This window comes from Dipodomys merriami, unplaced genomic scaffold (genome assembly GCF_024711535.1).
Source record: "Dipodomys merriami isolate MVZ:Mamm:240054 unplaced genomic scaffold, mDipMer1.0.p SCAF_1, whole genome shotgun sequence".
NCBI lineage: Eukaryota > Metazoa > Chordata > Mammalia > Rodentia > Heteromyidae > Dipodomys > Dipodomys merriami.
In genome coordinates this window covers 98,883,872-98,901,035 of record NW_027202270.1, presented here as the reverse complement: position 1 = coordinate 98,901,035, position 17,164 = coordinate 98,883,872, and the positions used below count along the sequence as shown (strand labels likewise).

At 45.3% G+C, this 17,164-nt stretch overlaps 2 protein-coding genes across 6 annotated transcripts in view; one reads left to right on the top strand and one right to left on the bottom strand.

Moving 5' to 3' along the window:
• Positions 1 to 7,152, bottom strand: part of Ap4s1 (adaptor related protein complex 4 subunit sigma 1) — a 41,844-nt gene extending 34,692 nt beyond the window's left edge. The window contains exon 1 of the mRNA XM_070026317.1: positions 7,000 to 7,152. The gene's annotated coding sequence lies outside the window, so the exon portion shown is untranslated. The remainder of the gene's footprint in view (positions 1 to 6,999) is intronic.
• Strn3 (striatin 3) overlaps positions 6,308 to 17,164 on the top strand; it is a 105,270-nt gene continuing 94,413 nt past the window's right edge. For 3 of the 5 annotated variants that reach the window (XM_070026305.1, XM_070026298.1, XM_070026287.1), the window contains exon 1: positions 6,308 to 6,846. In XM_070026305.1, coding sequence (XP_069882406.1) covers positions 6,547 to 6,846 — 300 coding nt within the window. In that variant the 5' untranslated portion in view covers positions 6,308 to 6,546. The remainder of the gene's footprint in view (positions 6,847 to 17,164) is intronic. The other 2 variants (XR_011372717.1, XM_070026300.1) reach the window with 2 other exon arrangements.

The window sequence follows — 17,164 nt, the reverse complement described above, 5'->3', positions numbered from 1 at the left end:
ATGCTAGGCAAGCACTCTACCACTAAGCCACATTCCCAGCCCACCACCAGTGTTTTTATCTAGTATCTATCCTTGTAGGCTTAATCTATATACATTTATACCTAAGCATAAATGTCTGTGTTGCAAGTTTTTTTTATTGTTGTTGTTGTTGGTTGTGGGGCTTGAACTCAGGGACTGGGCACTGTCCCTTAGCTCTTTTGCTCAAGGCTAGCACTCTAATACTTTGAGCCACAGCATCACTTCTCGTTTTCTGGTGGTTAACTGGTAAGAGTCTTAGGGACTTTCCTGCACGGGCTCACTTTGAACCATGATCCTCAGATCTCAACCTCCTGAGTAGGTAGGATTACAGGCATGAGCCACCAGCACCTGGGTTTGCTACATATATATTTTTTTTATGGTGGTACTGGGACAGTGGTAGGAAGATTAATGTCCCAATCAACCCCAGAAAAAACATGAGACTCTATCTGAAAAATAACCTAAAGCAATAAGGACTTGGTTTGTGCCTGAAGTGCCAGAAGAGTTCAAAACTCCAGTGCTGCAAACAAACATATAAATATCCAAATATATGTGGAACACAATTTAAAATCTCCAATTGCAGTTGGACACTGGTGACACATACCTGTAATCCTAGTTCGTTAGGAAGCTGAGATCTAAGGAGTGAGGTATGGAGCCAGTCTGGGCAGACAAATCTGAGAGATTCTCATCTCTTCAATTCACCAGCAAAATGCCTAAACTTAATATTCAAGTTGTAGAGTGCCAGTGGTGAGAAAAAATAAAATAAAAACCTGTGAGATCCCGAGGCTCTGAGTTCAAGCCTCAGTGCAGATGTTCCTCCCCTCTCCTCCCCACAAAAAAAAAAAAAAGATAAAAAAAAAAGGGGGCTGGACATGTGATTAAGTGGTAGAATGTCTGCTTGAGTGCCCACTTAGCAAGTATGGGGACTTTAGTTCAATCCTCAGTACTGCCAAAAAAGAGCAACAATAACAAAACCTACCAAAACTCCCATGTAATTTAAAAATCTTTTTGTGGGATAATTGTCATGTACTCTAAGTTGGACTATTAATAGAAAGACTAAAAGTAACCATCATTCAAAAATATGTTCTAAAGACATATTTTTGTAAAATTATGCCGATTTTAAACCTCTTAGGGGTTAGAGGTATGGCTTACTGGTACAGCATGCATCTAGAATACCTGAGGACCTCGGTTTACTTCCTATCATAAGGAAAAAAACAAAGAATAAAACAACAACAACAATCAATTCTCAAAAGAGAACACTGTCTCTAGCACAGAATCTCCAGGTGTTATACTTGATATCAGCCTTTTGAGGGGTCTCCCCAATTGCTCTAATGGGAGACTAGCCACATTTCCAAGCTTGTTAAATTCTCACCTTGGAAAGTTTGGGCAGTTTTCCATTCAACCACATTTTCCAGTCATTTTGATCTCATGTTTACAGACCTGGCTGTCCCTTGTTAGCCAATGGCCAGTGGGACTTGGCTTTAGCCAGTTTTTTTTTTTTTTTTTGGTCGGTCGTGGGGCTTGAACTCTGGGCCTGGGCGCTGTCCCTCAGCTCTTCAGCTCAAGGCGAGCGCTCTACCACTTGAGCTACAGCGCCACTTCCGGTTTTCTGGTGGTTTATTGGAGATAGGAGTCTCACGGTCCCTCCTGCCCGGGCTGGCTTTGAACCACGATCCTCAGATCTCAGCCTCCTGAGTAGCTAGGATTACAGGTGTGAGCCACCAGCACCCGGCTTAGCCAGTTTTTTTTTTTTTTTGACATCTCTCTGTTAGGTATTATGCAATATTATCATAGCCTACTTTTATCAGACTCATATTACTCAGGAGACAATTCCAAATGAACCTGGGCTAGAATTTTTTTTTGCGGGGGGGTCGGTCATGGGGCCTGAACTCTGTTCCTAGGCTCTTCAGCTCAAGGCTAGTGCTCTACCACTTGAGCCATAGCACCACTTCTGGCTTTTTCTGCTTATGTGGTGCTGAGGAATCCAAGCCAGGGCCTCATGCAGGCAATGCAAGCACTCTACCATTGAGCCACCTTCCCAGCCCTGGACTAGAATTTTATACAGCTTTCTGAATTTTTTAAAAATTTGTTATTAAGGCAATTTACAGAGGGGTTACTGTTTCTGTAAGTCAGGTAATGAATACATTTCTTTCTGGGCAATGTCATACCTTCTTTTGTTCTCTGAGTTTCTTAAAGATTTTATTTAGTATCTATTTTTCTAGGATAGAGGAAGGTTCTTTTTTTTTTGCACACAATATATTATTTGAATGATTCAAGTGTCCTGCATTTCTTTTCTTCTTTTGCCAGTCTTAGGGCTTGAACTCTGGGCCTAGGCACTGTCCCTGAGCTTCTTTTTGTTCAAGGCTATCAGTCTACCACTTGAACCACAGTGCCACTTCTGGCTTTTTCTGTGTATGTGGTACTGAGGAATGGAGCCCAGGGTTTCATGCAGGCAATGCAAGCACTCTACCACTGAGCCACCTTCCCAGCCCCTGCATTTATTTCTAAAGGCTCCTATATTTGTTTGCATTGTTTATAAAGGTGAATACCCTTTTATTTCCCTGAGCAACTGCATCACCCCTAAACTACCTAAAAATAACTTCAAGAATGAAAATGCCTCTGGAATCCAAGATAGTAATCTTGTGCTGGTTGATAAGTGAGTAGGAGGCAAACTAGTAAAGGGAAACTTTGTTTCCAAACACGTTTGTTTTGACAGTGGAAATCACTTCCTATTTTGCTGTTCTATTAAGAACATGCTGGGGCTGGGAAGGTGGCTCAGTGGTAAAATGCTTGCCTTGCATGCTTGAGGCCCTGGGTTCGATTCCTCAGCACCCATAAGCAAAAAAAAAAAAAAAAAAAAAAAAAAAGCCAGAAGTGGCTCAAGTGGTAGATTAGCACTAGCCTTGAGCTGAAGAGCTGAGGGGCAGCGCCCAGGCTCAGAAAAAAAAAATAAAAATAAAAGAACATGCTGAAGTTATGAAAGTTTTTTTTTTCTTTCTGGTACTGACGTTTTAACTCAGTTTGCTGGCTCAGCTGGGCCATGCTTTTAGCCTTGCTTTTTGCTGGTTATTTGGGAGATGGAGTTCTCTGCCCAGGTTGCTTAACAGCCTTAATCTTCTGGATCTCAAACTCTTGAGTAGTTAGGATTATAGGCATGAGGCACCTGCACTCAGATGATCAAAGATTATTTCAGTTTTCTCTCCTAGTCATGGAGATAAGAACATTAGTCACAATCTTTGCAGATGACTCAAAAACAAAAAAAGGCAAGTGTTCCTGAACCGGTTTATACTCTTTGATGCAAGTTGATATAAAATTGTATGTTTAGGGGCTGGGAAGGTGGCTCAGTGGAAGAGTGCTTTCCTTGCATGCATGAGGCCCTGGGTTTGATTCAGCACCACATAAGCAGAAAAGGCTGAAAGTGGTGCTGTGGCTCAAGCCTTGAGCTGAAGAGCTGAGTGACAGCACCCAGGCTCAGAGTTCAGGGCCCACGACTGGCAAAAATAAAAAATAAAATTGTATGTTTAGGCAAGTATTATGTGGAGCTATTTAGTTCTAAAAGGCAGAGTTAAAACTATTTATCAAATACTATAACAATTGGAAAGACAGTATCTGAATGTTATTCATTCCCAGTTAAATCTGGAATTCCTTAAAAATCCCTTTGCTGATGTAATATATGTAAATGAAATATGATGTCTTTAGTCAAAAATAAAATAAGCATATGGATTTAAAGAGCAGCTCTGGGAAGAAATTCTAAACTGAATTTTTAAGACAGGAATTCTTGAAGATCCTATCAGGAGACTGGGACTATCTGTGGGCAAGGAGAAGAGATAAATAGGAATGATGAAATGACAGAACAAAGAGCAAGTTTCAAAGGTGAGAATGAGGAGAGGAAATGACTCAGCTACAGATCAGAAAAAGGGAATTCCAGTAAGTTGTAGGTGATAATGTGGCTTGGCATTATCCTGTCCTGCGACGTCAAGAGCCGAAAGTATAGTGTGAATAGCTTACAAAAGATAGTTTTTTTCCCCCTGTCCTGTACTTTTAATATGCAGGGCATTTCTAGTCCTTGAATCTTAACAGCTGAGCAGAGCATGGTGGCACACAGCTCTAATCCTAGCACTTGGGAGGCTGAGACAGAATTTTAAGTTCCAGTGTGAGCTACACAGCCAGATCCAATTTCAAATAACAACTCATTTTAGTCTGGCCTTAAGTTATTCATCAAATATTTATGAAGGATCCATTGTGTCCCAGCACTGGCAGTCGGGATGGTTGCAAACAGAGGGTCTCTGCCTCTCTTGGAAGCTGCAACTGGCAGACAAATGACCCTATAGTATATATTTTAAAAAATGGCCAAGGAATTGACATTTATAAACCAATGGTTAAAGTGAATGTAGACATATTCGGTTGGAATTCTTGAAATAGGGAGCTCACTTGAGGTTTTCAAAGAGCCGATTTGAAACGGATGCACATAAGAGATTGAGAGTGCCAGGTGGTTTCCTGAGAAATTTGCTTAAAATTAGCCTGGAAAAGTACGGACAGAGATAAGGAAGATCTACAACTTGAAGGATCTTTATAAGCTAGTAAAAATGTGGACTTTATTCTAAATGTGGACACCACTAGAATATCTTAAGCAGGATAAAAACAAATCTGCTTTTCTGGAGGATCAATGAGGCACGGGGGATAGTGGAAGTGGGTGAAGGTGTGGAGATTTAAACTCAGGCATGAATGGAGGCAAAGGATAGTGTTCGCATTCTGCCCACCTTTGGTCCTCAGCTCCACCCAGACCTGAGCTCCTCCCAGCCCTAGAGTTCCCACATACAGCTGACCCCCTCCCTCTCTCCACCCACACCCATCTGAGCCCGCACCTACCTCACTTCCTGCCCCCAGACCCTCCAGCTACCTGGATAGAGATGGATGCCATGTGTTCCCTTCTCTTGGGAAATAGGACCCCTCTAATACACCTTATAATAATGTTTCTCCTGTGCCTAACTGCCTCCCCGTGGTCCCCCTGGAATGGGTTTGAAGGATTCCTTTCAGATAGGAAAGTCGTTTCTGAGAAAGGATTCCATTTGAGGGGGACAGTGGTTTGAGGGAAAGGTAATACTACAATGACTCCTGGCCTTTCCCTTTAGATAGTGTCAGGTAGACAGTAGACCAGGTGTGGGAGTGCACCTCCACAATCCCAGTCACTCAGCCGAATCATGGTTGGAGGCCAACCTTCAGAACGGGTGGTGCGGTGGTGCGTGCTTGTGATCCCCAAGTGGAGGAGGCCATTAGAGATTTAGGCTGGACTGGGCAAAGGTCTGACTTTATTTCAGAAATAATTAAAGCAAAAAAAAAAAAAAAAGAGGGGTTACAAGTCTGACTGTGTGGCTCCAGGGGTGGAGCACCTCCCCAACAAGTTAGGAGTTTCAGCCTCCTCTTCCTGGTCCTGAAGGAGGAACACGTCCAGGGAGGAGTATGTACGTCTCCCTCCCGGATGGCTCAGACAACAGCACTAACAAAAGAGGAACTTCGTGAGTTCGTGGCGTGACACAGACCAGGTGGCACCCCCCCACACCCTTTCTCCTTTCATCCATCATCAGGCTCTAGAGGCGATCATGGCCTCAAAGCTCTTCCGACACACCTCACTTGGGAATAGCGAGGAAGCGGGGAGGAAAAGTGGGGCGAGCCCGAGGGGGGGGGGCTGACTGGCGGGGACCAAGGCCCGGGCTGGAGACAGGGACGAGGGATCGGGGTGATCTGCCGAAGGAGACCGGTCTCCAAAGTCCCAGCTCCCCCCTCTCCCCCCGGGACTAAGAAACCGCAGACAGAACGAGGGGCAGACAGAAAAAAAAGGCCGACGTCCTGGGGCAGCCTGAGCCCCGCCAGGAATGCGGGAGGCGTCAGGAATCCCGGACGGGCTGCACACCGAAACGAACGGCTGCGGAGGCTGCCACAAGCCACACCACCGGGCAGCCACGGACCCGCTCGCCCCACAAAGCCGGAACTGTAGCCCCCCGGTTCAGTAACCGCCGTCCCGGCTGCTGCAGCCACCGCTACCGCCGCCGCCGCCAACTCGGAGCCGGTCTGGGGGGGCGTGGCCAGACTTGTCCCCACCCCCTAACCGCGAGTGCCCGCGTCCTCGGTGCGCTTGCGTAGGGTGAGGCCCGACTCTATTTGGTTAGCCAGCGTGCGGCGGCCGCGGCGTCGACTACCCGGCATGCCGCGCGGGAGCGGCGGCCCTGCGTCGCTCCCCTTCCCGACCCTGCCCCCTCCCCCTCCCGCCGCGGCTCCCCCCTTCCCCTAAAGTGAGTGAGTGAGACGGGCAGATGGAGGAGGGACTGTAATGGCGGCGGCCGGCAGCTCCCTGCTCTGACCCCCCCCTCCCCCGGCAAGCACCCCAGCAACGACCCCCCCTCCCCGCCCCTCTGCCGGCCGGCCTGCGCCTCGCCGTCGGCTCGGGGCCACTCTCTCCGGGTCTCCCCCCCCCCCCCGCCTCCCCCCGCCGCCTGCGTCTCGCCCAGCGCCCCGGCCGGGGCCCCACACACAATGGACGAGCTTGCCGGCGGCGGCGGCGGCCCCGGGATGGCGGGGGTCCCTCCCCGGCAGCAGCCGCAGCCGCAGCAGCAGCAGGGCCCCGGGGGGAACCTGAGCCTTCCGCCGGGGGGCAATGGAGCGGCAGGCGCCGGGGGTCCTCCGGCCTCGGAGGGAGCGGGCCCCCCGGCGGGCCCGGAGCTGTCCCGGCCGCAGCAGTACACTATCCCGGGGATTCTGCACTACATCCAGCACGAGTGGGCCCGGTTCGAGATGGAGCGGGCGCACTGGGAGGTGGAGCGGGCCGAACTGCAGGTACCTCGCGAGGGGGTCGGTCGGTGGGGGCGCGGGACGGCGGCCGGGACGCGCGGCCCGGGGCGGGGGGTGGGGGGGAGGTGGGGCCGGGACTCCCTTCCACCGGGAGCCGGCGCCGGGCGGCGGGAGGTGGGAGGCCGGAGAGAGACCTACCTGGGCGGCCCGGAGGCCGGCGGTCCCGGCGGCGCTGGCCCGGCGGCCGCTCCGCCTTCCCCCACGGAGCCTGGCTCCCCAGCCCTCCCTAGCTGCGCGGTGCGGGCTTCCTCGGGGCAGCCATTTTGGCTGTTAGTATGGCGTCTGCGGGGGCTCCTCGGGAGCCCGGCCTTCCCTGGCCTGCGGGGTTTTTGGGGCCGCGCTCCCGGCCGCCACCGTCCGGAGTGGGGCTGCCCGGCGTAGAGTTTGCGCTCGTTTCATTCTCTCTGGAGATGGAGAACCCGAAGACGGACTGACACTGGCATCTTACCATCTTGCCCCTGACCCCCGGACCTTCCCCTCCTCTTTGGGCTAGTCTGACTTGACCCCCTTTTCCCGCAACTTAATATATAGTTACCCCCTCGAAAACCACAGCTCCCCCCCCCCCCACCACCTTGGGCAGCTACCTCACAGCTGATCTGTGAGGTTTTCATTTCCCACTGTCATCTCAACTACCTACATCCCTGGGATTATTATATATATATAATATATATTATATATAACATAAGTATGAGACGTGTATTACACAGGTACTGCTTTGCTCACTTGGACTCCCTTTAGTTCTTCCCCGGGGTTGATGTGCATTTGTCGTTTTTAGAGTCCCTTTCACTCAGACCTCCCCTCCAGTCCCCTTCTTCACCGAGCCAAACCAGACTTCTCTTGTGCTGCATTTGTGACACGCCAGAGAACTGGTTACTCGTTTCGAAGTGCAACGTATTTGTGCCATGCTTACGAACTCATAAAAGTTGAGTTCCGGACTCGTTCTTCTGAATGTGAACTAAAAAGTGGCTTCGTTACCCAGCGTTTGGAAGGTGTTAGTAGCATTGGGCTCTTGCCATGGATATTAAAAATTGCTACATCTTTTCAGACGGCTTACATAAATTGTAGGATACTGTACTTGGGTTTATTTTTACATCTCTTCCCAGAGCAAATTTAAGTTTCGGAAACAAAAGGCATGCATCAGAATAGTACTGCTTTTTGTACTGCTACATATTTAGGCATTATATGCCTGATGTGGTTAGGAAGATGAGAGTAGTTAGGAAAAATTAGGAAGAGAGATGATTGGATTAATAGGATGTCCTCAAACAAATGACCCTTTAGTTTGGTTTTGAGCTAGTAAACGCTTTTGATTCCACAAAGTGGGTGAAGTTAAACTTCAAGTCTGGCTTTCTGCCACTTGAGCCACATCACATCTGCACTTCTGGCACTTTGCTGGTCTAATTGGAGATGAGTCTCTCAGATTTGTCCGCCTGACTGGCTTGGAGCCTAGATTAGGGCCTGAGCCACACCAGTGGTCAGGGTAACAAAGTTTTAGTTTTTTGTTTTTTGGAGGGGGGAGGGGAGGGGAGGGAGTCGGTTGTAACCTTGAACTCAGGGTCTGGTTGCTGTCTGAGCTTTTTCAGCTCAAGTCCAGTGCTCTACCACTTTTTGAGCCACAGAGCCATTCTGTTTTTCTGGAAGTTAACTGGAGATAAGAGTCTCACAAACTTTTCCTGCTGGGGGCTTGGAACCACGACCTCAGATCTCAGCCCCCTGAGTAGCTAGGTTTACTGGTATGAGTCACCGGAGCCTGCCTAACAAAGTCTTACTATGTAACCTAGGCTGGCCTCTAGCTCTAAGGATCCTCTGGTCTCAGTCTGCTAGTGAATTACAGGTATGCTTCACCATGCATGGCTCTGAAGTAAAAACACTGCTGGATGCCATGGTTCACATCTGTAGTACTAGCTACTCACATGGCTGAGATCTGAGGTTCACGATTCAAAGCCAGCTTAGGCAGGAAAATGCATGAGACTCTTACCTCCAATTAATGATCAACAGTTCAGAAGTTTAGCTGTGGCTCAAGTGTTAGAATGCTGGACTTAAGCAAAAAACAAACAAACAAAACTCAGGACAACACGAGGACATGAGTTCAAGCCATAAGACCCGGCATGTGCTCACACACAAGTGAAGATGCATACTTTGACTCATTCAATATTGTAGAATTGTATTTTCCTTTCATTTTGCCTGTATCAGGGTTTTAACTCTTAAGGTTTATGCTTTACTTGGCTTGAACTCCACCAATTGAATTATGCTTCCAGCCCTGTTTTTTTGCTGTGGGGGCTGGTTTTTGACCTCAATTTCTGATCTCAGTCTCCTGTGTAGTTAGGATTACAGACCTGAGCAACTGTTGTCTATTAAGCTTGTTTTACTATTTTTTGGCTTAAAATATACGGCGTTATGTCAAAATTGCCTGTGGGTTTATTTTTTTCCCCTCCTTAGGAGGTAATTTTATTGTTACCTTTCACACATGTTTACAATGTATTTCAGTCAATCTTGCCACATCTATCTCTCTCCCTGCCCTCCTTCCTCTTCTGGGTTCTTTTAATTTAGGTACAGTCTGCTTTAAAATACTTGGTATATTCAATTTTGTTGGTATATAACTTTCTAGTATGCTGTGTGCTAAACTTAATTATGTGTGTTAAGATAAAGTATTTGCTTGAAACACATGGAGGTTTAGGCTCACTCAATAAAAACCAACAGTTTCTGATACCGTTTTTGGCCTTTGTACTGTTAAAAGTTTTGCTATTAATGTAATGTGTTTCAGATTAGCAATTGGATTTGTCCTCATAAACTTCATTAATATAAGTAGTTGAAAGACTTATGTCTAAATTAATAAAAACTTTACATTAGGTTTATGTTGTTGGCCTACTCCCTTGTTTTTCCTACCATTTCTCCAGTCCATAATAGCAACTGGAAAGTCCTCAAGGAAGATTCCTTTCACTTTTATCTGAGTTTGGTACGTTAATTCTGGTACTCGAACTCTTTAAGTTTTTGTTTACTTGTTTTGAAGAAGTGTTTTGCTTCTAGACTCATTTCCCTCCTTCCCCTCCCCCAGGAATTTTCATTGTTTTATTCTGTTGTATAAAACTTTTTTACTGTCCTGGAGTAAAATGTTCATTGTGTGTGTTAATGTGTTTTGGGTGTGCTGTGCATTTAGAATGACTTATTGAGGTACTTAAGTAATAGACTTGTATCTAGAATATTGAATGTGCTTTAGGTGACTGTTCAGTCTACAGTAAGATTGCTTGTGAGATGCATATTTAAAAATGAATGTGTTGAGCTGGGTGCCTGTGGCTCATACCTGTAATCCTAGCTACTCAAGAGGTTGAGATCTGAGGATTGTGATTCAAAGCCAGCTAGGGCAAGAAAGTCCATGAGACTTTTTGGTTGGTCGTGGGGCTTGAACTCTGGGCCTGGGCGCTGTCCCTCAGCTCTTCAGCTCAAGGCAAGCACTGTACCACTTGAGCTACAGCGCCACTTCCGGTTTTCTGGTGGTTTATTGGAGATAGGAGGCTCACAGTCTTTCCTGCCCGGGCTGGCTTTGAACCCCGATTCTCAGATCCCAGCCTCCAGAGTAGCTAGGATTACAGGCATGAGCTACCAGTGCCCCGCTCCATGAGATTATCTCCAGTTTACCATGAGAAAGTGGCTCTAGTGGTTAGCCTTGAGCTGAAGAGCTCAGGGACTGCACCCAGAGTTCAAGCTCCACGACCGACCAAAAAAAAAAAAAAAAAAAAGTTTGGAATGAATATGTTGTTAGTTGAAACATCAATGGATTTAAATTTGAAACATAGGAAGAAGATACCTCCATACAAAGTTCTGGTTTATTTACGTGTGTGTGTGTGTGTGTGTGTGTGTGTGTGTGTGTGTGTGTGTGTGTGTGTGTGTGTGTGTGTGTGTGTGTGTGTGTGTGTGTGTGTGTGTGTTCATGTTCATGTATGCGCTGGCACTAAGTTTTGAGCTCAGGAGACCTTGTACTCTCACTTCATTTATTCCTTCAATCTCTTTTTTTCCTCAACCACTTGAGCTACATCTCCAGTTCTGGCTTTTTTTGCTGGTTAATTGGAGATAAGAGTCTTCATTACTTTTTGTCTGTTGGAGTTGGATTTGAGTGATTTGAGTGGTTACTCTCAGAGTTCTGGCTTTTTTGCTGGTTAATTGGAGATGAGTCTTCATTACTTTGTTGGTGTTGGATTTGAGTGGTTATTCTCAGATCTCAGTTTCCTGAGTATCTAGAATTATAGGTATAAGCTACCATGGCCTGGCTATCCTTTTTTTCTTTTTTGGTCAGGCGTGGGGCCTGATCTCTGGGCCTAGACGCTGTCCCTCAGCTCTTCAGCTCAAGGCTAGTGTTCTACCACTAGAGCCATGGCACTACTTCTGGCTTTTTCTGCTTATGTGGTACGGAGGAATCAAACCCAGAACCTCTTGCATGCAAGCACTCTACCACTGAGCCACCTTCCCAGCCCCCGGTTATTAAAAAGAAGATTCAAGAGATTTTCCTGCCACACCCAAGTACTTAGCCTACCAATGTACACAAAAATACCCTGCTCATGTTCTTTTTAATGGTTTTAGGAATTGAGTCTTGAATCTCATATATGAAAGACAAATGCTTGACTACAGATCCCCTAGAACTACATATTTTAATCCATTTCATAATAAGCATGGTATTGATAGAAAATTTTAATTTGAAATTAATATTTTCTCAGTTTGGAAAAGATACTAAAATGGAATGTTGACCGTGCTCTGATGGCTCATGCTTATAATCTTAGCTGCTCTGGAGGCTGAGGATTGTGGTTTGAAGCCAGACTGGGCAGGAAAGTTTGTGAAAGTCTTATCTCCAGTTAACTAGCAAAAAGCTGGAAATGGAGCTCTGGTCTAAGTGGTCGAATACTTGAATAAAAAAGCTAAGGAGGGGCTGGGAAGGTGGCTCAGTGGTGAGCGCTTGCCTTGCATGCATGAGGCCCTGGGTTCGATTCCTCAGCACCACATAAGCAAAAAGAAAAAAGCCGGAAGTGGCACTGTGGCTCAAGCGGTAGAGCGCTAGCCTTGAGCTGAAGAGCTGAGGGACAGCGCCCAGGCCCAGAGTTAAGGCCCCATGACTGGACCAGGAAAAAAAAAAAAAAAAGCTAAGGAAGGGCGGGGAAGGTGGCTCAGTGGTAGAGTGCTTGCTTTGCATGCATGAGACCCTGGGTTTGCTGCCTCAGCACCATGTAGGCAGAAAAAGCCAGAAGTGGCACTGTGGCTCAAGTGGTAGGGCGCTAGCCTTGAGCTGAAGAGCTGATGGAGAGCATCCAGGCCAAGTTCAGACCCCATGACCGGCAAAAAAAAAAAAAAAAAAGCTAAGGAATAGCGCCCACCTGAGTCAAGCCCCAAAGACTAGTCTGTTATTATCCTTGTAACCATTGCATTATATTGTCTTTTAGCTTATAAAAATTACTCTCTTGGAGGGAGCTGAATGTTGAATTTAGCCTTGTGCATATTAGGCAAGCACTCTGCAACTGAGCTTTGTATACCTTCATCCCTTAGCTTTTTTTTTTTTTTGGCCAGTCCTAGGGCTTGAACTCTGGGCCTGAAGGCTGTCCCTGAGCTACTTTCACTAAGGCATTTTACTCCTTGAGCCACAGTGCCACTTTGGCTTTTTCTGTAATTGGAGATAAAGAGTCTGACAAACTTTCCTGCCTGGGCTGGCTTCAAATGGTGATTGTCAGATCTCAGCTTCCTGAGTAGCTACGATTACTAGTGTGAGGCACGCGTGCCTGTCTCCCCTTACTTAAAATACAAATAGGATCTTTTTTATGTCTACATACCCCATTATGTGGCTCCCTCCCCTCCTCCCTTCCTCCCTTCTTCCCTTCCTTCTTTCCTTCTTTTTCTTGCTGGTCATAGGGCTTGAACTCAAGTTCCTGGCTCTGTCCCTGAGCCTCTCTATGCTCAAGGCTAACATTCTTCCACTTGGCCACAACACCACTTCAGGTTTTTCTGTGTATATGGTACTAAGGAATTGAACTCAGGACTTCATTCATGCTAGGCAACCACTCTACCACTAAGACACATTTTCAGTCTTCTTATTTTCATCTGTAGTTGGTATGTAGTAAACATACCATACTTCCAAATGTTTTCCAGTGAGTAGACATAACATAGATAATTAAATTACAGATAATGTATCTATCTAATACGTAGAAAGGGCGTTGTCCCTCAGCTCTTCAGCTCAAGGCTAGCGCTCTACCACTTGAGCCACAGCGCCACTTCCGGCTTTTTTTTTCTTTTTGCTTATGTGGTGCTGAGGAATCGAACCCAGGGCCTCAGGCATGCAAGACAAGTGCTCTACCACTGAGCCACCTTCCCAGCCCTATATAGAAAATTGTAATATAGAAAACTACAGATTCTCCAGCAAGTATAAAATTTAAATTTTTGTTTGTATATTCTGACATGTTACTGCCTAAAGATTTTTAATAGGATATATTTTGCTTAGATGTAACTATTTCTCCATTTTCAAATAGAAATGGGAACTTGTTTTCCTTGGACATTTTTTTTTTTTAAGTTGCCCAGGCTGGTATAAAACTCCTGAGGCAGCTGAGTGCTGGTGGCTCACGCCTGTAATCCTAGCTACTCAGGAGGCTGAGATCTGAGGATCATGGTTCAAAGCCAGCCTGGGCAGAAAAGTCCATGAGATTCTTATCTCCAATAAACCACTAATTAAGCGCAAGTGGCTCTGTGGCTCAAGTTGTAGAGTGGTTGCCTTGAGCTGAATAGCTGAGGGACAGTGCCCAGGCCCAGAGTTCAAGCTCCATGGCTGACCAAAAACAAAAAACTCATGATGGCCTCAACCTACTGAATAATTAGGATTATAAACAAGTGCCATTGTGTCCAATTTGTTATCTTTTTTTGGTTAGGATTTTCAAAGGATCATTTGGAGCATTTTTAAATCCTAGTGTCTTCTCTATGATAGAATTTTTTTTTTGGATCCGGTTGTGGGGCCTGAACTCTGGGCCTGGGCACTGTCCCTCAGCTCTTCAGCTCAAGGCTAGTGCTCTACCACTTGAGCTGCAGCGCCACTTCCGGCTTTTTTTTTTCTTTTTGGTTATGTGGTGCTGAGGAATTGAACCCAGGGCCTCAGGCATGCAAGGCAAGTACTCTACCACTGAGCCACCTTCCCAGCCCCATGATAGAATTTTTTGAATCTGTGAAATTACAAAAAGAAGAAAACATTGTAGTGATTTTTCATAAAGCACTTTTTTTGATTGTTTATTTTTGGAGACAAGGTCTTTCCATGTGGCCTACGCTAGTCTCAAATTTGAGATTCTCCTGTTCCCTCTTCAGGAATTTTTGGGGATTATTTTCCTGTTGTCACCCTGTCAACATACTTTTTTTTTAAGTTGGGGGGCTTGAACTAAGGGTCTATGGCACTATCCCTGAGCTTTTTTACTCAAGGCTAATGCTCTGCTTTGAGCTACAGCCACTCACACATGTTTTTAAGGCTCTATACATTTTTTTTTTTTTGCTATTACTCAGTTTCTGATTTCAAATGATGGTGATAATAGAATTAAACATCTTAAAAATTAAGAGTTCATGGGCTGGGAATGTGGCTTAGTGGTAGAGAGCTTGCCTAGCATGGATGAAGCCCTGGGTTTGATTCCTCAGTACCACATGAACAGAAAAGGCCAGAAGTAATGCTGTGGCTCACGTGGTAGAATGCTAGCTTTGAGCAAAAGAAGCCCAGGGACAGTCCTGAGTTCAAGCCCCAGGACTGGCAAAAAAAAAAAAAAAAAAAAAAAAAAAGTTTACAACTTTCAGTCAGTCTTCCTGTTTGAAGCCCAGGAAAAAAGATTAGGAATACTAATTTAGAATATCCTCTACTTCCACATTAACCTCACTAAATAGTCTTGCCCCTTTGTTAACATTTTACAGAAAACTATTTTTTCTTTTAACAGTTGACCTTTAGACCATCAGATCCTGTGGCTTTACAGATCATATGCATTTTGACCTGCTGTCTGTGCTATTGACTGTTTCCTTCTCAAAACCCTTTTCTTTGGCTTCCACTGCGTTACTCCCCACTTTTCTTTTGGTTCACTTTCTTTTTTTTCTGTCCGGTCGTGGGGCCTGAACTGGACCTGGGCGCTGTCCCTCAGCTCTTCAGCTCAAGGCTAGCGCTCTACCACTTGAGCCACAGCGCCACTTCCGGCTTTTTTCTTTTTGCTTATGTGGTGCTGAGGAATCGAACCCAGGGCCTCAGGCATGCAAGGCAAGCGCTCTACCACTGAGCCACCTTCCCAGCCCTTTTGGTTCACTTTCTCATTGTAATGTATTTCCATTTATATATTCCCATTCATAAGCTGGGATTATAGTTCTTTCTAGTATCAGAGCTTGAACTCAGGGCTCTTCACTTGCTCAGCTTGCTTTGTTGCTTAACGTTAAAAGTGCTCTGTCACTTGAGCCATGAGTCTAGCCTTGTTTTTTGTTGGTAATTTTGGAGATGTAGTTTTTTTTTTTAACTTTTCTGTAAATCTTCGGGACTTTTCTGCCTTGTTTGGTAGCTTTGTACTTCTATCTTTAGGATTTCAGTGTCCTGAGTAGCTAAGATTACAGGTATGAGCCACAGTGTCTAACTTTCTTGCACATTTTTACTGTACTGTTTCACTTTAAATTTTATCTGCCATTTGCCATGTTTTAGTAATACCTGGTACTTACTGTTTACAGTTTACTAAGTTTTATTGAAACATTTCAGTATTTATCCATTTAATCCTCAACAACTTGGTGAAGTTGGCAGTTATTTTTCTTTTTTTTGGTGGTACTGGGATTTAAATTTATGGTATAAATATAATTGTTCCCATATAACTTTGCTTTAATATATTATGGAAAATTTAAGACATATAGATAAAGTAGATCATCATTAGCCCTCCCCTTCCAACTTCAAATTATTTTGCATTAAATCTCAGCGTCATTATCATTCATGAATATTTTAGTATGTAATAGAAACTTGTAGTATACAATTAAAATATCACTATTGTATATCATTGCTAAAAAATTGACAGTTTCTTAATATTACCAAATATTCAGTGCTCAGATTTCCAGTTTACCTAGCAACTTTGAACAGTTCATTTGAATAGGATCCAGATAACATTTGTGATTGAGATCTTCTCCTTATCATTTTCTTTTGAAGGAATCAGGTCTTTGTCTCACTACATTTGCTGATTGCTTCCCTGTGGTGTTCTATTTGTTCCTTAAAACTTGGCTACTTAGGAAATTGATCAAACTGATTTATTTTCTTTTTTTTGCAGGGGAGGGGGAGATGGGGCAGAGGGATGTGGAGACCAAGATAACTTTCCAGGTTATGATTAAGTCTTCTGTCAGAAGGCGTGTGGCAGTGGGTAATTTTTCTTTGATGTTAGCAGCTATTTGATGTTAGTGCTTAGGAAGCATTTTTCATTAGGACCAGTCTTAGTGTAAAAAAAGTTTTGTTTGGGGCTGGGAAGGTGGCTCAGTGGTAGAGCGCTTGCCTTGCATGCCAGAGGCCCTGGGTTCGATTCCTCAGCACCACATAAGCAAAAAGAAAAAAGCCGGAAGTGGTGCTGTGGCTCAAGTGGTAGAGCGCTAGCCTTGAGCTGAAGAGCTGAGGGACAGCGCCCAGGCCCAGAGTTCAGGCCCCACAACCGGACCCCCCCCCAAAAAAAAAAAAGTTTTTTTTCTTGTTATTCAGGTTTGAACTCATGGCCTTGCACTTAGTAGGCTGGCATTCTGCCACTTGAATCACAACAATCCTGCATTTTAGTTGTTATTTATTTATTTATTTTTTTTGTCGGTCGTGGGGCTTGAACTCTGGGCTTGGGCGCTGTCCCTCAGCTCTTCAGCTCAAGGCGAGCGCTCTACCACTTGAGCTACAGCGCCACTTCTCACGGTCTCTCCTGCCCGGGCTGGCTTTGAACCGCGATCCTCAGATCTCAGCCTCCTGAGTAGCTAGGATTACAGGTGTGAGCCACCAGCGCCCGGCTTTTTAGTTGTTATTTTGAAGATAGAATCTAGCAAACTTTTTTGACTGGACTGAGTAAGAACAAGGATCATCCAGATCAGTAACTAGGATTGCAGGCTAGGCATGAGCTACCAGAACCTGGCTAAAAAAGTCTTAAGAAATTGAGATGTAGTTTATATAACAAAATTCAACCTTACTTTGTTTTTGTTGGTTGTGGGGCTCGAACTCTGAGCTCTTCAGCTCAAAGGCGAGCATCTACCACTTGAGCCACAGCGCCATTTCTAGTTTTCTGGTGGTTAATCGGAGATCAGAGTCTCATGGACTTTCCTGCCTGGG